At 48.2% G+C, this 23,687-nt stretch overlaps 2 protein-coding genes across 2 annotated transcripts; both read left to right on the top strand.

Annotated features, from left to right (window-relative positions):
• Window positions 1–4,526: 4,526 nt before the first annotated feature.
• LOC309675825 (nuclear pore glycoprotein p62-like) lies at window positions 4,527–13,928 on the top strand. Its single transcript, XM_082488227.1, has 12 exons — window positions 4,527–4,920; window positions 5,546–5,934; window positions 6,157–6,267; window positions 6,678–6,806; window positions 7,546–7,641; window positions 8,682–8,790; window positions 8,942–9,086; window positions 9,500–9,549; window positions 9,675–9,809; window positions 10,493–10,604; window positions 11,360–11,426; window positions 13,698–13,928. Exons 1-12 carry the CDS (start codon window positions 4,643–4,645, stop codon window positions 13,787–13,789), a joined length of 1,713 nt encoding a protein of 570 aa, XP_082344353.1. The 5' UTR covers window positions 4,527–4,642; the 3' UTR covers window positions 13,790–13,928.
• A 1,268-nt stretch (window positions 13,929–15,196) lies between these two features.
• RBM41 (RNA binding motif protein 41) lies at window positions 15,197–22,928 on the top strand. Its single transcript, XM_082488331.1, has 7 exons — window positions 15,197–15,225; window positions 16,156–16,272; window positions 16,874–17,066; window positions 19,311–19,515; window positions 21,061–21,419; window positions 21,978–22,125; window positions 22,488–22,928. Exons 1-7 carry the CDS (start codon window positions 15,218–15,220, stop codon window positions 22,643–22,645), a joined length of 1,188 nt encoding a protein of 395 aa, XP_082344457.1. The 5' UTR covers window positions 15,197–15,217; the 3' UTR covers window positions 22,646–22,928.
• Window positions 22,929–23,687: the final 759 nt, after the last annotated feature.

Raw genomic sequence — 23,687 nt, 5'->3', positions numbered from 1 at the left:
GCTTAAGGAACGAGGAAGTACAAAGATTGTATTTAGAACATAGGTTATTCCTACTAAATTGAGCAAAAGAAGTGGAGAGAGTCACTTCTCTCAGTTGTTGGAAAGAGCGACTGGAAAGTCTTTTCCACATACCCAGTGTTCATACGCACATGCAATAATTCCTAAGTCAATGAGAAATCTCTCTAATGGTTCTGGATGCACCTCTTGAGCCATCTGCTTTCCTCTTGGGCTGTTTTCCTTGGTTCAATTTGATGAACTGTTACAAAGACCTGGACTCCCTTTTCACCTCTGCAACACAGGTCTTAATTGCTTGAGGCTAGAGAAGCTCTGCGTTTGACCCAGCATGGAGGGGAAGGGCCAAAAAATAGCAGCAGAACAGCTTCTGTTGTGCCCACAATAGAAAGAGAGCATGCTGCGTACCTCACGGGTGACGGTTTCAAGAACAAGTGTACAACTGTATGGTGAGGCTACAGGTGAATGCCAAAGCATGTTCAGAAATGCTGAGTCTCGGTTCAGGTGGGTCTCGGTCTCCTGTTTAGATCAGGAAATTGAACACCTAATGGCAAGACTTAGGTGCAGAGAAATATGAGGATTCTGGACAACAAACCAGCGTGCAATGGGCAGCTTTGTGGGCTTCAGTCCATCTGCTCCAGCATTTAGCCCTCCAGGATATTGCATCAGAACACATGATTAGAAATGCAAAGTTTGCTTTGTGGATTGACCCTGAAGGTTTTCTGAGCCATGCAAACTACAATTAACATGCCTGATTCTATCTATTTCAAGAATGTTTTTGCTACCATTTTTCAGGAAAAGACTCTGGTTTTAGGCTGTCCCTCAACAGATTAAGATTGCATGACAAGATTAAACAGTTCAAAACTGCCTGCATGTAGCCTTCCTTCGTGTAGTCCTATTTGTCTCTAAAGAGCTTAATTCTTTGAAACGCAAATATAAGTTGGAATACCTTATGAAGTTACAAGTACAAAACATGAATGCATCTCGGTTGCAGAGGGCAAAGACAGGTAATTTCACAGAAATGGCATATTTGAAAGCTAGCAAATAATTTTGCTAGCATACTTCCACTCGTAATCCCACTTTCTTTCTATTAATTATTGAGCACAGCCCAGATAAGGTGCTGAAGACATGTGAAAGTTGACGGGCAGAAATCTACGTTTTTATGCCTGTCCTACATGGAAAAATGTATTTTCTAGTAAGCTGGTAACAAGTGGTTTTGCCCCTTCCACCAAAAGGGTTGTCAAGCATTGGAACAGACTGCCCAGGAAAGTGGTTGAGTCACCATCCCTGGAGACATTTAAAGTGTAGATGTGGTGCTGAGGGACATGGTTTAGCGGTAACTTGGCAGGGTCAGGTTTACAGTTGGACTTGATGATCTTAAAGGTCTTTTCCAGCCTAAACGATTCTATGATTCTAAATCTGCAACTTGAAGGTTTTTACAGTAGAATCTCTGGTTGTTGTTGGAATGCCAAGCAAAAGTACTCTATTTTTTTTTTATTTGCCACAGTTCCTTTCCTGCTACACTTGTCCTGGTCCTTGTTGACCTCTCTTATGGCTCATAACCAAGCTCCACTACAATGTGACACCATTAGCTCCAGAGAGAACTTTTACATTAAATTTGCCAAGACTAAACTTGTCTTCTGTTCTTTCCCGAGTACTTATGTGGAGCTTTTTGCTGCTCAGTTAGGATTCCCCTCAGCCTGTGACCAGGCGGCACTCTGTACTCTGCTTATCATCACCACTGGAGGCTGCTGTGCTCTGGAGTTACCCTTTCCACTTCTCTTTGTATATTTTGCAGTTAAGCTTTTGGGAAAAGAAGACTTCTACACTGCAATTGCAAAACCAGCATTAACTATTTCCATCTCAGAGGTCAGTGACCACTCTTATTCAAGCAAACCCCATCAGTGGTAACTCAGGAACTCTCTACAGCTGTTCTAGTCTGCTAACAGGGGACTGAATGCTAAAACATACAAACACTCCTCCTTACCAGTGGTGTCTGTCTTTACTGGGCCAATACTAGCAGGAGTCATGGTGTTAACAGAACAGCGTGCCTGCAAAAAAGGCAAATGGAACTTCAATCAATGTTCATTGAGCCCAGCTCAGTAACGACGATTATGTCAATAAATAGAAAATGTCATCTGAGGTCAAGCAAATCCCTGTTAGAATCCCAAAAATATTACCCCACAATTCCATGACCGAACCACTGAACATTCTCTCGTCTTCACTCACACCCAGCAGAAAATGCCCTCGACGCACTGGCTTTAAGCAGCGCTCCCAGGAGCACAGTATTGCGGACAGATGTGCTTTCGGAGTATTAGTTTCCATGGCGTTTTGGCAAAGTTGCCATTCTTTGCCTGCCATGAAAACACTGCAGGAAACCAAGGGTGCTACGTGAAAGCCCCATCACAGCATTTGGATTCCTTTTGACAGTAGAGATCATATGAGGCCACAACATTTCCCTCTAATTATGAATCAATTTAGCGCTAATAAGCCAATGTGAGGCATTTCTCTATATAATATGAAGATTCCTTGGTTTGATAAAAGTGCCTCATATGCACAGAACATTAAATTAAATCAAAATAAAGATTTCAATTTACCCAGACTGACTCAGACTTAATTGACATCCCTTGTGGCAGTTCTCCATTTCTGTCTCTGAAGTGTCATTCATTTTATTAATAAGATGTAAACAAATTCTTTTAAAATCAGGATGTTTACTGCAAAAATGTACAACAATAATGCTGGCTTTGGAAGGCAGGCGTTAAACAGCTGAAGGGTGGTTACAGCGTGAAGGACCACATCTACCACCTACTGAAAGGAAGTGTCTAGGGATACACACTGCTTTTATCCCAAATATTACTGCCATTGCCACCACTAGTGCACAACCGCTGGGTCAGCCAGCTAGCTCTTTGTTGAGGAGCAATTTGGAGGAATTTGCCATTTTTCTTACCCATGTCATAGCACAGCTTGTTCAAAATCCCAAGAGACTTAGCAAAGTTTTGAGCCTGCATAGAGGCTTTCCACACTGTTGGCATCTGTGGCCCTCCTAGGCTATTTCTCCCCTGCACACATGCATGCCTAGATAAAAGCAGTAGTTGCATATTGCAGGAACAACATACGTTTTCCTAACGCTGTGTTTTTTATGTAGTCCCGAGACCAATTGATATAGAAGAACAGAAAGATACTTGTCTCATTAATTGTTCACCTTAGAACGATTGCTCACCTTTCCCTACTCTACAATCACCAACATATCTATGGTACCGCATGATCAATTATCTCTACAGTTCTTCAATGCCTGACACACTTAGTGCACTCAGTCGCCTCTGGGTATTTCAGTCTTTACTCAGAAGTTGAGCAGCAACCTTTTTGCCTTCTTAAGAAGTATTTAGCTGTAGTTGCCTTCATTGCTGGTAGGCTTTGCAGGAAAGCAGGGAGAAGTCTAAAGTGTCTAAAGCTCTTTCATCTACCTGTTCTCACTTCCTTCAGGCTGAGTAATTAAGACTTCCTCTCATTTTGGGGTCACAAACTCTACTTGTTTTCCCGGGGCATCTTCCTTATTCTCTCCCTCAAGAGCTTGTTACTCTAAAAGGATCGTCTAGTACCCAGCTGTTTCAGTCAGTCCAAAGCCTTCTGTGGTTTTCATTCTCTTTTCACTCGCTCTGGGAAAAGAGGGATTTGCTTCTCCTCAGTTAACAAGGTTAGGCTGCGGTACCACATGGAAAAAAAGAGCATTTCCTATGAAAGACTCACCACATGTTCATCATCATCTTCCCCTTGATCATCACGAAGCAGTTTGGCCAGGAACTGCAGAGAAGAGCCTGAGGAAGCACTGTCCATATCAACACCCACAGCTCACCTATGCAGACAAAACAAGTCACAGATGAACAAGGAGCTAAATGTGTTCTGTACCATCCAGAAAGCACACTTTTCTTGCTATGTGTTCCAGAAGGATAAAGTTTAGCCAAACTCTTACATGTGTGACTCTGCTCTGTAGACCCCGGATCAACATGGATCTGCAGCTGCTGCAGCCAGGACGAGGGCAGAAGGACGCCTCGGCTCAAGCCTGGCGCTGAGGGGCCGGGCAGAGATCTTCACAGGGGTTCTCTGTCCACTCCCCCTGCCCCACGCAGGCTCAGGATGGCCCCAACTCCAGGCCCTGCTCTCGAGCTGCGCAGCGGCTCCCCGCCCCACGGTACGGGTATCGGGGCAGGCAGCCTGCCCTCCCACAAACGCGGTAACGGGCAGCCGCCTCGGCCCGCTCGAAGGCCCCAGAGCCGCCCCACAGCTGCAGCCACCGGCAGCCGCGTCGCCCATCACCACAGCGACGGGGCCCCGCCTCACTTTGGGTAGCCAATCGAAGAGGAGCTCGCCGGAGCGGCAATGGGATTAGCCAATAGGTGATGGGAGAGGGAAGACGCGGCCGGTGGTTGGGAGGTGGGGGAGAGGGGCGGGTGCTGAGCGCCGGTGAAATGCGTCATAGATGTGCGCGCAGCGCCTGGCGGCGGGATTGTGGGTGTCGTGCGGGCCGGCCTGTGAGGGTGGCTGTTGGAGCCGCCGCCGTCGTCCTAAGGCTACAGACCAGGCCTTCTGCCGGTGTCGGTCCCGCTTGCTGTAGGCCACAGCCGCCATCGCCATGAACCAGTTCAGTTTCGGGTCGGGGACGGCGGGAGGCGGCTTCACTTTCGGCACGCCGAAGACGGCCGCCACCACGGCCACGACCGGCTTCTCCTTCACGCCTGCCGCCTCGGGGGGCTTCAGCTTCGGGGCCGCGGCCCAGACGCCGGCCAGCAGCCAGCCCGCCGGGCTCTTCTCCTTCAGCACGCCGGTCACTGCTGGGCAGCCTGCCAGCTTCAGCTTCGGGACGCCGGCCACGGCCACGGCGGCTCCGGCAGCGAACGTGTTCCCGCTGGGGTGAGCGGCGGCGGGGGGGAGGGGGGGTCGGGCGGTGCCGGGATGGGGTCCGGCCGTGCTGAGCCCGCTGGGGAGCACGCGTGGGTGATGTTCTCCTGGTCGCTTTGGGAGCGCTTTGCGAGTGTTTCTCGAGGGAGCAAACCTGTTGCTCCTGTGCCTTAGAGTTCCCGCTGCACGGTAGCGCCTTTGAGACGCGCTCAGTGGGAGCCGTTACTTGTCAGCGCTGCCTTTTCCCGATGGGTGTTAAGAATAAGTTGTTCCACCCTTCGGGCTGAAACTGGGGTATCGACGGGAGCAGGGGCAGGGGGCTTGCATGGGGCCTAGCAGTTAGTTGAAACAAAATGGTCTTACGTAGAGGGAAGCGAACGGGGTGCTGAGGAGCTGAGAGAATAAGCAGCTTTGCTTAATTGCTGTGGTAATTAGGGGGGAGTCAGAATAAAGAGGCTTAAAGGGTTGTAGATGATAGGAGCTGTGATGCAGTCTGTGAAAACTGAAGAATTAACCCAATCAAGTGCACGTGTTCTTGAAATGTGGTTTCTGCTGCAGCAAAGGGTCTGTAAGAAAGCCGACTTGGTAGTTGTCTGGAGGTGTGTCTCAGATTGGCTTCTTCTCTTTTCTTCTCTAGGGCAAATGCACCAAAATTAAACTTTGGCAGCAGCACTGCAACTCAGGCTACTGGAGTCACAGGGGGCTTTGGCTTTGGTAGCTCTGCACCAACCAGCGTGCCCTCAAGTCAGGCAGCAGCCCCTTCTGGCTTTATGTTTGGATCTGCTGGCACCACCGCCACCACCGTGGCCCAGCCTGGGACAACTGCAGGGTTTACTTTTTCCAGTGGTACCACGACTCAGGCCGGAACAGCCACCTCCACCATTGGTACTGCAGCTCCGCAACCAGCCACCACAGGCTTGACCTTTGGAACAGCACCTGCAGCTGCTGCTGCCACCACCACTGCTGCCACCTTAGGAGTGGCAACGCAGTCAACAACCCCCTTCAGCCTTGGGGGGCAGCCCGCAGGTGAGTGCCTGAGATGCCAGCTGTAGTCAGGAAGCCAGTTGGCACGGAGGACAGCTGGGGATGGTGAGGAGGTTTCCTAGATAGAGCAGAGTATTTGTTACTTTGAACATTATTAATGTTTTTTTGTTTTACTCTTGGGGATTCGAACTTGAATAGTGGTGTGAGCAGTTTCTCTCTCGTGAAAGGTTCATCTTTTCTTTTTACTTATGCTGCTTGTTCCAGGTCTAAATTTTGGGTCATTGACTTCAACAGCAGCCACCAGCGCTCCCGTGGCAACGCTGACCACAAGTAGCGGCCAGAAACCCACTCTGTCCTTTGGAACCAAACTTGGAGGTAGGAAGTGTTTTTGGGAAACTCGAGATTACTCCAGACTTTGTGAATCTGCTGTGCTTCTGGGAATAGTTTTCTAAACTGGAGTCTGGAAATGGTCTAGAAGCGTTTGTTACTGTGAGTTTGCCATGGCGTCATTAATCTGTGACAGTTCATACAGGCGTTGAACTTAGTATCCTGTATTTTTTTTTATTATGTGCCACGCACCAAATTCTGTTCTGTACTTGTTGCTGGAGCGTAGTGTAAGGGACCCACAGGTTCAAAGGCCACATTGGAAAAGGGATAGAATTGAGGTAGAGTACAGGAAAAATAGTTTAGAATTCTAACATCCATAACAAAACTGGTGTAGGTGGGCAAATTTGTATGGCATTCTCAGCATGATTGTACAAGATGGATGCTTTTTCCATTTGTAGTAACATCCACAGCTGCTACAACTGCCGCTACCACCACAACCTCCATTCTTGGTTCAACGGGGCCTACGTTGTTTGCATCTATAGTGAGTTCGTCAGCACCGACGTCATCTACCACCACGGGCCTCTCGCGTAAGTCACAATATACAGATTTTCTCTGTTGGGGGAATAAATGAGCAGCGTGGTTGTGCTGCAGATGCTGAGGTAGTAGGGGAGAATTCAACAGGCCAGCTCTTCTCGCTGTTTGCCACCTTCCTTCTTTGTGATTTCTGGCAAACTGTCTTCAGTGGTAAGGCATGGAGCGTTTTGTTTAAACCAAAGCACACTTTAGAGTCAGAGTGGGCAAGCAGCCTGGGGCAGTTTTAGCTGTATGTGCGTGTTTTGTTTCTTTGCCTGGGTTGTATCGCCACAACCGATCTTTCTAGTGATGTTTAAGCTGCTGTCCTCCAGACGCCAGTGCCTTGAGTCTGCTTGCCTTTGACTCTTGCTTTAAGTATTCATGTTAATGCAACTGTTCCATACATAATGCTTTCTTACTCCTACCTCTGAAAACCTAGGCAGCTGGTCCCAAGCACCATCACAAGTTTTATGTTAAAGCCACACTGATTAATTTTAACAAATCGGCTGCAATTTGTAGGTGCTGTAGATACCACCTCACAACTTGTACTTTCAGTAGCTCTGCAATGCTTGCATTGCCATTCTAGTTCCAAAGCTGACCCTAAGGGAGGGCAGGCAACTGAGGTGTGACCAGCGTGTTTCCTGTAGTATGTGCAATTATATTGCTTTAGCAAGTAGATTCGTACAGAGCTTTTCAAAGGGGCACTGTAGTTAATAAATCACGTGCACTCTTAATGTTGCCTTCTGTTTACAGTTGGTGCCCCTTCCGCTGGGACAGCCAGTCTTGGAACGCTTGGGTTTGGATTAAAAGCTCCTGCAACAACAGCTGCCGCAACAAGCACTGCCACTGGTAAGAACTTGATGCTGGAAGTAGCTGAAGAGAAGGAAGCCTGACTTCAGTGCTCTGTAGTAGCGTAAAGGGTCGCGCTGGTGTAGCAGCAGAGCAGTTCTAATTTCTAGTGCCCTCCGGTAACTGTAAATAACACAGTGTTTCTTTTCCTGATCCTCCTTTTCCGTCTCCCCAAATGTAACAGTTACTTATGACTTCTGAGAGGCTGTTGGCAGCAAAGGGGCTTTGGGTGAAGGAAGGCCCGTAGGCTTTGATGTTGTAGTCTGGAGCAAGTAAAGTACATAGATTGGCTCCGCCTTCTCTAGCCTCCCTGTGCTGGTGCAGAATGGCTCTGTTTCTTCCATGTTGTAAGTTTCAAAGTACTGGGTTTCATTTAATTTTTCCTCAAAAATCTGCCAAAATATGCAGAGATGAGTGCTGTATTGAAGTGGCCACTCTCATGTGAAAATCTGCAGTGGAATTGCTGCTGCACACTGTTGGGATTGGGGACTGAACGTCCTTTTCTGGATGCAGTTACTTGTCAGTTTTCAGTGTATTAACATGGATGCTACTCAGCTCAAGGTCTTTCTAAAGGTTTTTTCTGGGGTGACTATGAAGAATTTAAGCTCAGTGCCTAGAAGTGCCATGTGACTGGCTGAGAGTACGATCTCGTAGATGCTCTTACCTTTGTGAAGATACAGAAAACTCATCTTCTGCAAAGATGCAGGAGAGGAGCTGGGTTTGCTGATAAGTTACTAGGTCTGATATTAAAACCTGAGGAGATTGAGAGGGGTCTTTGGGCTAACACTGTGTTTCTAATGCCCAGGTTATGTGCAGGCATCCTCGTTTAACTAGAGCTACTAGGAAGGCATTTACAGTCCACTACTTTTCTGTCAAGATGTGCTTCATTCCCCTCTTGACAGACTTGGTATTTACCTTTTGTTAAAGGGACCTATTTGAGCTCCTACAGCACAGAGATTAGAAGCATATATTGGACATGTTGTGGATTTGTTAGATAGCAAATGTGTCCCCTTCTGTTGCTTGATTTGAATCTCTTTCAGGCACTACTTCAGCTTCTGGCTTTGCTTTGAATCTTAAGCCATTAACTACAGCTGGTGCCATTGGAGCTGGGACTTCTACAGCTGCCATAACCACCACCACAACAACCACGTGAGTATTTTGTTATAACTGACTACTTCCCGACTGGAGCAAGAGGAAACGTGAATTCTGATATCTGGTGGAAGAAGGGAAAATGAGTGTTGTCATGTTTATAATTTGGTTTTTGATCTCGTGTTCTGTACTGTCTTGCCCTTCCTCTCAGCGCACCTCCGGTGATGACTTATGCCCAGCTGGAGAGTTTGATAAACAAGTGGAGTCTTGAACTGGAAGACCAAGAAAAACACTTTCTCCATCAAGCAACGCAAGTTAATGCCTGGGATCAGACGCTGATAGAGAATGGGGAGAAGGTATGGTGACATCAAATGTAACCTGATTTTGCTTGCTTAGATCCTGAAAGGCCTTAAGTGTTACAGATGCAGCAAGTCATGTAGTGGGACTTGCTACTTGTAAAAAAAATAGCTGTGAATTACATGTGGGTGCTTGTGAAAGACTCACTGTATGTCTGGTCTGGTCTGTAGGCTTTGAAGCTTGGAAATCTGTTCTGTGAGTTTACAGTATAAGTTATCTCAGGGTGGAGCTGTCAAATCCAAACCTCCCTTCTTCAGGTCTTGGTCTGTGAATCTTTATGTAACTGTTTCTTGTAGACACAGGAGACACTTGTATGGCTTTGACACTTGGTGGCTTTCCCAGTTCCACCACTTTTCTTTTATGAGTTGACTTTTGAATTTTTGTAGTCTAATTAAGTGTGTTCTGTTTCCAGATTACTTCCTTACACAGAGAAGTAGAGAAGGTGAAGCTTGATCAGAAGAGGTATGAAACTATGAATGTCTGAGATGATTTTGTTTCTTTTTTGCATCTTCTTCCTGTGTTTTGGTATGGCAGATCTAAAATGTCTCTAACCTCCAAGTGGAGCAGTTAACACTTTGTCTTTTCAGACTGGATCAGGAACTAGACTTCATTCTGTCACAGCAGAAAGAGCTTGAAGACTTGTTGACCCCTCTGGAGGAGTCTGTGAAGGAACAGAGCGGGACCATCTACCTGCAGCATGCAGATGAAGAACGGGAGAGGACGTAAGGCACAAATCTGCTTGGAACATGTGATGAGGAGGCTAATGTGGTGGTGGTCAATGAGCAAGAAGTAGAGTTGGGATGCATCAGCGGCCTTTGTCAAATATGTAATCCTGTCTTGTGCATGGCAATGTAGATTTTATGCGTTAGAAACGGGGATTGTGACTGGAGGCCTTTAAATCAGCATGAAAAGCTCTTTGGGTGTTGGTCTAATCAGCTGTCTGGGAAAGGTTACTATATTTGGCTGAATCTCTGAAAATCAATGATTTTTTAGAAGAGATTATTTGAGAGAAGTGATGAGTGCAGAATGAAGTATGTGTGGCTCAAGCATCCTTGTAAGCCTTAAGTGTTGAACTGTAGCAGGGTAATGAAAAGAAGTGTTTGTCTGGTTCAAGAGAGATGAATCGTGAAGAATCTGGAGGAGCTGTTTTCTTCTGTTCTGGTAAAGCGTTCCAGAAAATCCTCTACACCATTGCTTGTCTGTCTGCATGTATCTGTCAAGAGAGGAGGTTAGGAGTTACTTTATCTGTGTGACAGAATGCCTCTCATGGTGCTGTTGCCATGTATTTGCCAGCCTTTGAAAGGCACGGAAGCTAATTCTGATGGCCTGAAGTTGTTGTGACTGGGAGCAGGTCTTCTGAAATTCACTCTAAATATCCTGACCTTGGGTTCCATGCGTTTTGCAGCTATAAACTGGCTGAAAACATAGATGCTCAGTTGAAGCGTATGGCACAAGATCTGAAGGATATCACTGAACACCTGAATACGTCAAGAGGCCCAGCAGACACCAGTGACCCGGTAAATCCAAGCTTCATTTTCTATATGTTGTTAAGAGACAAAGGATATTTAAACAGTTCTAACTCTTTGATTATCCACTTGTGGATACTCTGCAGCTTGTAGTTTCAACCTTGGAACAGTATTTTGTTTTGTCCTTGGGTCACTTCTCTCAAACTTGTTGTCTAATTTTTTTCCTGGATTTCAACTGTTTTAAAAAACATATCTTAACATTGATCTGTCTACCTGCCAGCAAATCTAAATTTTGTTCAGAGCGTTGATATGTTTTCCTTATACTGCCTTTGTGTTCTCATGAAAACAATGTCTGAATTATCACCTCTTTCTGATAAGTGTTAAATGGATGTTGGTACGCCTTTTGGCTTTATCAAGAAGGTTTGGTTTTGTTTTTGTTTTTTTTTTTTTTTAAGTAAAAATTTCCCTTCGGTATTGCAGGCTGAGTTTTTTTCCCATTCCTTTTTACTTTTGCCACCTCAAGCCTAAGGTGATTAATGTGGTGGTGGTTCCTAGGTCTGAATTGGAAGAAGCCGAAGCCACAGACATGCCTGAAACCTGTCTGTTTTCTTGATGGTAAAGAGAAGCAAAGCAACACAGTTGCTGCACAGACTTTGTCAGGAAAGTGGCTGCTAAGTTAGTGGAGCTGTACATATTGGGAATTTGATTGCATCACGTTGCAAAGGCAGGGACAGGCAGGCTGTGTTTTACTGTTCTTAGTTTTCATGTAGTGTAAGAAATGACTTGCTGCTTCTCTTTCTCCTTAGCTTCAGCAGATCTGTAAAATTTTGAATGCGCACATGGATTCATTGCAGTGGATTGACCAGAACTCAGGTGAGAGTTGTCTTACAGCTTCTCGGGAATGTAAATAGAAAGCATATAGCATGTGTGCAAGTGTTTCTTGAACATCAGTGAATTCCTAAAGATCCCCGAAGAATCTTCCCCGCCTCACCTTCAATGACACTGTCCATTCTGTGCTTGAATTCTCCTGATGTGCGTTAAAGATCTCTGCTGAGAAGTGACTCCTGGCAACTGCTAATGTTTTACAAAAAGCACTCCTTGAAATGCATCAGTGCAAAGCAGAGGACTTGAAAAGCCTTGTGCTTTGTTCTGTCAAACTAAGGTATAATATTTCAACTTTTTAAATGTTGTGTGCTTTCTCTTTGGAACAGGAAAATTGGTGAGGAGGGCTATGTCTGTACTATTATCATCCTTGCCCCCCTGCATGCATTCATCTGCAGGTGCAGTAACTCTGGAGTGTGGAAATTTCAGAGTAGCAATAACTTGAGGTGTACTGTTGGGCCGACGATGCACTCAATAGTGGAAACTTGGTAGTGTAGTTAGTGTTGTTTCTTGTCTTGGGTTTGCCTTTAACTAAAAACAAAAATGGAACTTTTCTCACAAGTCCCTCCTTGTGAGGGACTCAAGAATTCTGCCCGCGTTTGATTTCAGCTGATGTTAGCAGCCACACGGGGGCATGGCAGAATAAAGCAGCGCTCCTCTCACTGGCACTGAACTGCACTGTCTGGCTGCAGTGCTGCAAAAGTGCTCACAGCTGGGCTGCTTCTTGGGTGAAAGCAGGCATGTTACTATCCATGTTTGAATGTGTGTGAAAATAGCAACCTGCTTCCTTTTTAAATTTTACTAGAAAGGGGCCCTGTTTTTTCCTCTGTCATTCAGTACGGAAGAAATGATGCAATTTTGAAGTAAGCCTTCATGCAGCCTTTGCCTTTAGTAAATGGAGTAGGCCTGGGAAGGACACATTCCTTAGCATTCTTTTTGTATGAAACAAAATCCCACACCCCCCCCGCCTCCCCCCCCAACCAGAACTAGGACACTTGTGCTGTAGGTGGTGTTATCAATTTTGTTTCCTGTGGAACACCTCCAGGACTGTTTCACAACAGCCCATGATCTCTTCTAGGTATACTCAGACAAGTTATAGCTACTGTGTCTGACTTGTTAAACAATTATGTGCAACTGTGGCACTCGATTCAAATCACTGTTAACCTACACTGCCACAGTTAAATGGACTTGCTGAACATGGACGCAGGGTGGTGCGGCTTCCACAAGTGAAAGGGGCGTTTGGACAAAGCCTTGTTCTGACCTTCTGCCTGGTCCTTAGAGGACCAGAAAGTCTTCTCTTTCGTAGTTACAACTGAATTTCGAGTTAAGTGAGAGAGATCTGCGAGACAGGGAAGCAGACTGCCATTGTATGCCATAGTCACTTTTGCGTGGTGAATTTTTGAAGAGTGACAAACTGAAATGTGTAACTTAATATGTTACTGGAAGATTCTGGGTTTGGCATGCTGTAAAAAATAAAACTTAACCTGGAATAGCCATCTCCAAGCCACAAGGTGACATAATGCTGGAGCCTTGTTGAAAAGCTGCTGATAAACTTTCATGGAATGAAATTAGAAACTGCTTTAGCTTGTGCCAAGATGTTTTTTGTATATTACGCTGCTTGCTGCATTCAAAGTTGGTGATCACCGTTGGTGGCTTATGTATTTCCAAACTGGTGATCTGCAAATAACAGATGACCTGTGTTGTGGCTGCAAGTGCTCTGCCGCTCTTCTGTGCAATTGCACTGTCTTTTCTGTATGTAGAGTAAAAAGCTTGTTATGGCTGTGCAATATCCTGCAAGAAAACATGTATGTGCTTCTAGTAGGTTGTGTGGTTGGCCTGTAATTTGCATAATTCAAAACGAGTTTACCAGGAGGTGGGTTGGGTAAACTGGTTTATAGAGCAATTGCTTTTGCTCAAGCTGCAGCCAGTTTGCAGTTCCTGCGCAGGGAGGATTTGCTGTGCTCTCTGATGCAGTGCCCTGAAACCACTACAAACTGGGATGGCAAAAAGTGTCAACAGCATGTCCCAGGACCCTTGCAATTCTGCCTGCTGGTCCCTGAATGCCTCAGAATACTTCTTAGACAATCTTCTTTCCCTTGGAGGGTTAGCAGTGCTTTGTGGTGGGTTTTCCTCCTCCTTTGTGCGCTGTGAAATCTGAATGACTGTCAAAATGAAATGTTTTTCTTTCTCCTCCTGCAGGCTAAACTGTGCAGGGTTGTGTTCTAGGGTGATTGTAAGCCTAATGACTTGTTTCTCCCACAGCCGTGTTGCAGAGAAAGGTAGAAGAGGTGACAAAGGTTTGCGAGAGCCGCCGCAAGGAGCAAGAGCGCAGTTTTCGGTTTGCATTTGACTGAAAGACTCCAAGTTTAAAAGACTAACCTAAAATCTCCACAGAGAACAAGAGATTGTTGGGGGACCTAGGTGTCCAATTACCACCAGGGTTTGTTTCTTTTCTTGCAATAAAATTGTGGTTGTTGCCAGTCTTTCATCGAATCACAGAATGGTTGGAGTTGGAAGGGACCTTAAAGACCACCTAGTTCCACCCGCCCTGCCATGGGCAGTGTCTGACTGGAATTCACCCACTCCAGTTGGAGAGACTGCATGAAGTTTGTGCTGAAAGTATGTGGTTTTTGTCTCTGTTCTTTGTAACAGCATGCAGGCTGTTGAAATACACAAATGCTGCCCGTGAGGGATTTAAACAGTGTGTGACTCCACAGCTGAGCTCTCAAGTACTTAAATGTAACTTGAGTATGTTCAGTTGGGACTTCATAAGCTTTTATTCAGGTCCTTGCAGGGACATTTTAAGGAAGAGCCTCAGAAGGCGCTGCAGCAGTCTGAGAGACTCAGATTCCTCTTGTCGCTGGCTGGAGTTTGTGTTTCAATTTGGTATGCTTCCACTTGTGAAAGTGGGCCTTGTTTTCTGTACTTTTGGGCAATACTGCTTTTGTGTAGGTACGTGTAAGCAGAATTCCTACACAATTAAAAATTATTAGATGTGCTTGTAGAAGAATGCTCTTTGTGTCGTGATTTGGGGTAGCGTAGCTTGTTGAGTCACAAGGGTGCGGGAAAGAACATGGTCAGCCATTCTGCTGGGAAGACTTTTTTTCAGGGACAGTCTTATATCACTACTTTTTGATAAAGTGTGATTAGAATGCACCTTCCACTGTCTCTTTACTAACAGAGGGAAGTGAATGATGACACATTTAGCAGAACTGCCGTAACACTCAGTTCTGCTTTGCACTTTAGGCTTCTAATCTCCAAAATGATGGAGGGGTGCAAATAACATGTAATGAGCTTTACTTTATATTTACTTTCCTCTCCCTGCACCCCATCTGCCTTTTCTTAAATATTGTCCCCTGGAAAAAGGGGAAGGGCCTGCTCCCTAGAGTGGTCTACTGGCCTTAGTGTGGGTTTAAACTTGTCAATTGCTTTTCCACTTTTTTCTGTGTGCAGCTTTTGTCGTTTTTAAGGGAGAGGGAGGGGAGTCTGATAGATGCCATAGCTGAGGCAGGTGTTGACTGCGGGAAGCCGTTGCAGAGGGCTCCAGACACTTCACTGCGGGTCTTCATGTGGGAGCGGAGCCATTTAATTGCCTCAGCGACCGCTGGTAGGAACGGAGTTGTATCGCTGAGGCGCGCAGCGGAGGTGCCGGTGGCCGCCCGCCCCCGCCGGTGGCTTCCCCGCGGCGGCTCCGCTCCCCGCCCCCCCCCCCGCACTACATCTCCCGGCGGCCCCTGCGCCGCCCGCGGGCGCTGCTGGGAGTTGGAGCGGGGGCCGCGGCTATGCGGAGGTGAGCGGGGCTGGGAGCGGGCCCGGGCCCGGGCCCTTCTCCGTCCGCTCCGGGGGGGGGGAGTTCCGCGTGTTTTAAAGCAGCCGGAGTGGAGGTCGCGTCGGCCTTTCCTCCGGGTGACGGCGCGGCCCGGCGCCTCGCCGGCCACGGCCTTCCCGCGGAGGCGGCGGCGCTTCGCGAAGCAGCTCTTATTGGGGGGAGGTTCGCCGGGGCCGTCAAACCCTCCTGGGGCAGCCGTGGCCCCGGAGGTGGCAGCGAAAGCTTTCACCTGAAGCCGGGCCGCCTGCCCACCCCTCGCCGGGGCTGGGTCGGCCCAAAGGGGCTTCCCGAGGCAGGCGTGGGGTTCCCTCCGGCCCGCGGAAAGGCCGAGCGGAGTGGGGCCCATGGCCCGGCTCTGGGGCGCGCAACGGCTCGGTAGTATCCCGCGATGTAGGGGCACCATCTCCAAAAGAGGGGTCAGCAGGGTCCCTGCTGCCACCCAGATGACGTGCTCTCTGCGGGGTGAGGGTGGAGGCGGTGTCTGTCTCGTCTGGGTGGAATCGGGTGACCCCAGGAAGGGAAAAGGGAGCTTTCCGTAGAGCACTGCCGAGATTCACTGTTTCTCTTCTGCCTCGCAGTTTTCTTTCTTTCTTGAGTCATTTGAAACTAGCAATGTCTGTTTAGATACTTATACAAAACAACTTTCCAGCAATAAAAATAAGATTATATGTGGCTCTTAAAAAATAATCTCCTTGGGGTACTTTTAATGTTCTCAATGTGTTGGCTTTTCTAGTTAACATTAGTAGGAGCCTTGGTCAAGTAGTTTTGGTTCCTTGTGCTTTAAATGCCATAAAGGCAGTCAAGGAGGTATAGAGGCTGTAGCAGTGGTGCATTTTAAACAGTGTTCTCTCTGTTGCCTTACCACCTCTGTGCTGTGCTTGTGCGCCCCAGGGTCAACAGCAGCCTGTCCAGTGATGAGGTCCTCCTGGAAGACTTGGAGACAGAAGGAGAGAGGCAGCTGAAGAGCCTCCTTCACCACCAGCTTGATACCACTGTCTCCATTGAGCAGTAAGTCCTGATCTGGTGCCTGGGGGGGGCTGCCGGAGGGGCCGGTGAGCGGAATCTGGCCATGTAATTAATGGCAGCAGCAGTGTCCCCTCACTGGGGCCTCCTCCCCAGGGGGGATGTTTGGTGCAGGCTGTTCTCTGCCAAAACAGCTGCGCAAACCCTTCCTCCTTTGCTATCCTGCCCAGATACCCCAGTAGGAGATAAGCACTCCTTGTCTCCTGGAGCAAATGCTGGCAGTATTTTCCCTGAAAATAACCAATTTGCCTGGGCCAGATGCAGGCATGAGGTTCTAGGCTGGTGAGCTTGTTTCCACCAGGCTGGCCTGTGTTTGCACCTGCGGGGTGTTTGGTGTTAAAGTGTCACGAGGTGTCTCCTGCCCCTATTGTTTTTGCCCCCTGTAGGGGCAACATCCTGCCCTGCAGGATCTCGTGGGCTTGGAAAAGGGTTGGGAGAGCGTGGCTCAATTGTGCGTTAGAAACATGGCATCTCTGCTTAAGTGCAACAGGATGAAGTGTGGGTGGGGGAAGAGGCCAGTCCCTTCCTATTCCCTCAGCTTCTCAGTGCTAAATTGTTTCTGCTGTTCTGTTGCTTTGGGTTACAGATGCAAGTCAAAGCGGAGATGCTTTGCCCCTGCAGCTTTTTACAAGCCTTTTGGGGAAGAGGCGGCAGGGGCTTTGACCTTGTCACAGTTCCAGGCCTTGCAGGAGAGCAACAAAGAAACTGCCTCTCTCCGGGAACTGGGGCTCTCCGACTCAGAGATCCTGCTCTGGAAGAACCAGGCTTCAACAGGGAAGGTAGGCATGCTCTGCTCTGATGTGAATGTGTGAAGTCCCTCTAACCCCATGCCTGTGGCACTCTGGTGGAAGATTTAAGTCCTTTGTAAGACCTCTGATAAGGAATAGCTGCCCCATGTATTTCTTGCCTTTAGGCCAGCATGATGCCACATTTCTTCTGGCCTGTTTTCTTTGGTGGAATGGTCTGTGCTAAAAGCTATGGTGGAGAGGAATTGATCCTTTGGAACACAGCAGAACCTGACTATATTCCTGCCTCTGCCTTGATGGTCTCAAGCAAATAATTTCAGCTGTTTATACCTGTGCAAAAAGGATTTAAAGGCCGGAGGAGAAAAGGGAGGAAACATTTCAGAGCACCTCAACCTCCTCCTTTCTGTATTCTGACACATCCCTGTATCCCATGGCTGGCTTGGGATAGCTGCCTGTAGGGAGGGTTTTGTACATTCTCCTCAGGGGCTGGCAGATGCTTCAAGGGACTTGAAACAGCAGTAAAAATAGTGGAGAGCTGTTAGACCAAGTGTGTGATTGCAATGATGTGCTCCTCTTTGGGTGCAGTTTGCAGCAAAGCAGTGCCAAAGCAGGTTTCTCCCCTTCCCCTACCTTCACCCTTTTATTTCACATTCCAGAGACAAGGGGCTTTCGGGCCTCTTGTCTGTCAGGTGCACTGGAGTGTCCTGCTCTTAACTTGGTAAACCAGAAGATGCAAAATAGGGCTTGGGCTGACCCTTGGCTTCCCTCTGTCTCTTCTCTTCCTGAGCAATAGCTGTGTGCAGTAGGAAGCTGTCTGTGGTAATCGTGGGTTTGCCTCTCCTCAGCTGAAGTCATTACTTGCTTTGGTATTTAAATGCAAACCCTGCCCTGGTGTGGCCTGCATTAAAGCTTGCATTAGAGAGGGGTGCTGTTAATTTAAGATTGAAAATTACTGTCAAGAGTACCAGCTGTTGTGTTTGGTATGAAATCAGCTCTAGGATGTTTAGAAATAAAGATTAGCATGGAAAACACTACTCTGACAGAAAGAAGCAGTGATATTAGGGTACAGCTAATGTTTAGAGAGAAAGCTCAAGTCAGGTAGCGATGTGCAGCTTTGTATGTGGAAGCCCTGAGTGAAAGATTTCACCAAGGAGGAATCAACTGAGACAGAGTTGCTTCAGATTGCCCACAGAGCTCTCGGCAAAGTACTGAGTGCAGGCTTCTGTTATTTTCAGCTGCTAAGTTGCAGCTTTTTTGAAAACAAAGTACTACAAATGATTTCCTGGAATTGCTTTTCCATATAAACATCTTTTTGTGCCCCAGGGAAGCTGTGAAATGGTGAATGGAAGCCGTGCAGATGTGGCTTTGTGCAGTCAGGCGGGAAGGCAGAATACCCATGGGAAAGTCTTTGTTAGATTGTGCTCAGTGCAGGGAGAAAGCCTGGCTTCTTGCCTGAGGCAGAAGGGTCTGCCAAGGTAATTGTTGAACTGAATTTGAAAAAAGAAAATCCACCTACAGCCCCATAAAAGTGTGTTCTCTGGACTCTCATAGAGGTGGATGGGGGAACAGAAATGCCTCTCCAGAAATTGGGGTGTGTCTCTGCTTTGGCAGCATGAGTCTGGTGAATCTTAGCAGTGCCCTGGCCCCGTGCAGTGAGATTTATTTATACAGGAATGCTTGCTCGTAGCCAGGTTAGCTATGAGGTCTGTGCTGCAGTAGCTGGGTGCTTTCTGCAAGGTGGCTCACGTGAAGCTGCCCGGGGGTTTAGTCCTCAGCATAAATCTACCCTCGGGTGCCAAATGGCAGCTTGGGATCCACTTTTCAGCAAATAAGGCTCTCTCAGTGACGCCAGGGTCATAGACCAAAAGCTTGGGGGAAACTTGAGCTCAGGGATGCTATAGGTGTGGCAAAGAAATGCCAAAGGGGGTTTGTGCAGTTACTGTAGGTCACCTTAGGAAATGGCTATAGCTGGGAGAGGCAGGGACTGCTGAGACAGAGGGACACCTGCACCATCAGTCAGTGAGGCCAGGGAAGGGAAAGCAGCACAGAAAGGTCAGGAGAAAGGGGCTGTTTCTCCACTTCTCTCGAGAGCTAAGGCTTGCTGAGTGGCTGTGTTACTGTCCTACCCTTGCAGTAACAGGACCTCTTGGTGATCTGCTCTTTGGGGATGGTTTCTATTTGCACTCCAGGGCTGGAGGATGTGAAGTTTGACTGCTGGCCGAGTCTCTGAAAAGGAGGTATGTGCCATATCTGAGCAAAGCTGTGCCTGTCTTCCAGGGCTCTGGGCTGGGAGCAGCCCCGGAGGCCACACAGGACCGACTCCATGCCATCCAGGAGAAGATGGAAGAGCGTCAGCGCATACTTGCTCTGCCCCAGAGGTTTGCTGGCAGCAAGCAGCTGAGCCGGCGGGAGATGGAGATTGAAAATGCCCTCTTTCAGGGAACAGACCGCCACTCCTTCCTCCGTGCGCTCTACCACGAAGGTTTGTGGACTCAAGGCTGTTCCTGCCTTTGCTCCAGCATGGAGAGCTGGGGTGTGTGGGAGTCCAACACATTTCTGTCTGGCCTTCTGTCCCTGAATACACGGTTCTGTTTTGGTACTGTGTGGGAGGAGATATTTTCCTGTCTTACATGAACAGACAGAGAGTGGGCTCTCTGAAAGGTTTAATATAGACGCTTGTAAAGTCCATCTTTATTTGGAGAGCGTGGATCTCGCTGAGGTGCTACATGTACTGCAGAGCCCAGCTTGGTATGTGGAAGAGCACCTGGGGTTATGCTTTGGTAGAGCCCAGAGGTCTCCACTTAGCTGCACTGAGTGACACGAGGTGTCTGAGTCAGGCTAGAGATCACCCTTTCTCTGATTTAACTGCAGTCTAACAAGGGTGGGAGGGAAGCAAAGGCACAGAGCAGGAAAGAGTAGGAGTCACTTGTTAAAGGCTCCTCCCAGTAGCCGAAGTGGAATTGGAGCCCAGTTGCTGATTCCCAGTATCGTGTTCACAGGATGGCAGTACTTCTCACCCCAGCAGGTTGTCCCCAAGCCTGTGACTTAATGTGATTTTTCTGGATGGAGAGTCAAGTGTTGTCCAGAGATGGCAAAAACTGCTCCAGTCTGCTTTACCTGGAGAGCATGTGGGCATGAAGCTCCAGCCTGGACTTATTTTTGTATGTAAGACAATATTAACAAAAGATGAGGAGGAACTTCTAAACTCTAACTCCTAAAATACCACTTTGATCAGCGTTGACACTGTTCAAACTATAATGTCCATCTGACCCAGCTTCCTTTGGCCCCTGCTCCATCCTTTGGCCCCTGCTCCATCCTTTGGCCCCTGCTCCATCCTTTGGCCCCTGCTCCATCCTTTGGCCCCTGCTCCATCCTTTGGCCCCTGCTCCATCCTTTGGCCCCTGCTCCATCCTTTGGCCCCTGCTCCATCCTTTGGCCCCTGCTCCATCCTTTGGCCCCTGCTCCATCCTTTGGTGTCAGTGTTGTGGCATTTAGCAAAACCAAGAGGCAGCAAGGTTGAGTTTCATAGGCTGGGAGATGCCCCTCTCACTTCTGTCCTCATTTCCATTAAATAGAGTAAAGGAGATATCCTTGGTCAGTCAGTGCTGTGGACTTTTTTAAACCCAGGAGCATAATCTTATGTCCCTGGAATCAAAAAGTTTATATTCCACTTGCCAGTGTAGAAAGGCAGCATGACACGTCCTGGCCACGCATGCAGGGGGAAGGTGTGTTGAAGGAGTCACTAAAATGTGTGGCTGCAGATAAGCTAATGAGGACATCTCTGGAAGAAATGAGCTCTGTACAAAGCACTGGTGGAGCTGCTGCTCTCTGCAGGTCCATTCTGAGCTGGGACACCAGCACTTGCTGGCTGCTGAGGGCTATTCTTGTTATAAATAACCTGCAGGGTCTGTTTGGCGGATGCATGGAGGCTGGGTCGGAACAGGGTTTCTCCTGTCTGTGTCTCTTCCTGCAGTCTGTGCGTTTTCCAGGTTCTTGGTGGTTACCATGTTTCTCCGTTGTGGATTAGATGACACTCAGAAGAGGGTAACAGATGAAAAGGACCCCATGGTTCATCTGGAGAGTGTTTACCAAGAGCTGCTGAACAAGAAGTTGCCTGAAGAAGGCCAGCGTGCCAAGAGTGACCCATGCTTATGCCCTTCCCTGGCTCCACAGGGGCCTGTGGCTGAGGAGTCATCGCTGACAGAACAGGCAAGAAGTCCCTGCCTTCCTGCCACAAGGCCCAACCAGTCCCCTCCAAGGCTTATGATTATTAAAGAACCTGTAGAGTTTGTCCCGGAAGAGGAGATCTGCAAGAACCGTCTCTCAGAGGAAGAACTCCGGAATATACCCAGGTTCTCATCCTACCATCCTGGAGAGCCCAACAAGGTATGTTGAGATGAATCAGGATCTATTCTTCCTCGCTAGCATGCCCTGATGCTGCTTCAACAGGCAAAGGCTCCTCTTTGCTGTTGTCTGGAGGGTGCTTGGTTGATCCTTCTGGCCAAGGGAGAGCAGCTTCTGCTCTGGGAGGGAAGGGGACCTTTGGCTCTAGTGGGAAGTCACCCGGCCTGTCAAAGAGCGGTGCTTCAGACCTCAGCCCTTCCTGGCTCTGGCAGGTCACTTCATCAACATGTGCTCTCCCTGCTTGGGTCTGACTGAGACCAGCTGTGACTTTACTCAAACTTTAACTGGTAGCTGGAGTGTGTTGAGTTTTATAATAACTGGAGTTATCAGCGCTTGGCACAGGCAAGCATGATGGTGTCTTGAGTCCAGAGCTGCCTTTCTCTGTCTTCCAAACTCCACTGTTAGCATGCCAGTGGAAGGACTGGGATGGCAGAGGGGCTGAATTAATTCATACCTTTGAGGTTTAAGGATTTGGGACCAGGTTGAAAGGTGTCTGTTTGTGCGGCACAGGCTGGCTGACCCTCTTTGTCTCTGGAACAGGTGCTGTATTTGAAGAACCTGGGCTCTCGAGTGACGATGAAGGACCTAGTGTCCTTGTTTGCTCGGTTCCAGAAAGAGGACAGCCCACCTATCCAGTTCCGCCTCCTAAGTGGCCGGATGAGGGGTCAGGCTTTCATCACCTTCCCTGGTGAGTCACTGCCTCGTGCCACTGAGTTCTTCCCTCACCCACAAAGGTGCCACATCTTCCCGCAGGGCACTGGGCTGGCGCCAAGCCTGGTCTCCAAGGAGTAGGAGAGGAGTTCACTCTGTCTTATTCCTATCATGTCATAACCTTTTCCCTGGATTGGAAGAGGATTCATCAAAACAGAAGGGATGCAGTCTGTTACATGCCATATTTGTATTCAGCACGTCACTGGCTGGAGGATCACGGCACCGCACCGTATCACGGTGCAGGCTGAGGGTCCCTGAGCCAGGAACATCTGTGTGAACACATGTGTCTGTGCCAGAACTTGCTGTGTAACCCGTGCCCATTTTGCTCTCTTGTTGCAGATATTCAGTCGGCCCAGGATGCCATGCTGTTGGTGAACGGGTACAATCTGCAGGGGAAGCCACTGGTGATTGAATTTGGGAAAAGCAAGGGGCATTCAACAGAGGCTGACTCTGCCATCCCCTGCTCCTCTGCTGGAGAGAACGCCCCTGCCACATAAGGGGTGGGTAATCAGGAACCTTGTGGATTTGCATGGGCCATAGGAACTCCTTGGTTGTAACTGGGACAGTGAAGGACTGTTAACATGCAGTTCCATAAATCTCAAAGTGGGGAAGGGAGAGAGCTGGGGACCAGGCTCTTCCTTTGGAGAGATGGGCACTGTCTGTACACTGTTGGGGTGTACTGACTTTTTCCTCCTGTTCTACATGTGTGTCTGCATTCTCAGCCCTTTGTGGCAAGGAGGGTGGGAGGAAGGCATGTAAATAAATGTATTTATTATGGTATTTCCTTAGTGTGTGTTTATTCACCTTTGTCCTGTTCAAGTCTTCTAGAGCCAAGTGTGCTGCACTCTGCTGATGCAGGACTGTGTCAGCAGAGTTCAGTCCTGGCTTCTGTGCTGGGAGCTGGAGTACCTGACTGGTGGGGCTGCTGCCCCATCTCTGGTAGCAGGTACGTTGCTTTAGGACAAGAAAAAAGGCCGCCCCTTTTCTTCCAGGCACTTTGGCTGCAGAGGTATCTAATTACCCAGATGCTTTATGATCACAAATGTGTTTTGGCTCCTCGATAGTGATTGATCCCCATAAAGCCCTGTGGTGGGAAGGATGGTGGTTCTGGTGGTGTACCATGGTGGCAGATGCCATGATTTATCTGCTGAACTGGTTTAGCGACCTGTTGTTGTGAACAAGGCAAGCTAATGTCATATGCTTTCCACGGTATCCCAGTGCTCCTGGGAGAGCAATATCCACGCTCTTGGTAGTGGTGGCTGAGGGAACCCAGGCTTTCCCAGCAGAGCCAAGTTGCAGACTTCCTCTGTGTACCTAAAGATGTTGGTGGGTTTTTTGTGTTGGTTTTTTTTTTTTTTTTTTCCCTGCTGCCATCTCCTTATCCAGGCTGTGTGACTACCCTCTGTCATGGTTTAGGCCAAATCCACCACTGGGGACCCGAGGGACTCCAAACGGGACCGACAGATGCTCCCCTCTACCCCTCTTCAAAGAGAGAGGCAGAGGAGGAAAAAGAGACTTATGAGCCCAGAAGGAACTAAA

Source organism: Vanellus vanellus (assembly GCF_965231255.1).
Source record: "Vanellus vanellus genome assembly, chromosome: 10".
In the NCBI taxonomy this organism is placed as follows: Eukaryota; Metazoa; Chordata; class Aves; order Charadriiformes; family Charadriidae; genus Vanellus; species Vanellus vanellus.
The sequence above is the reverse complement of the archived record's forward strand: the minus strand, read 5'-3'. Positions and strand labels throughout refer to the sequence as shown.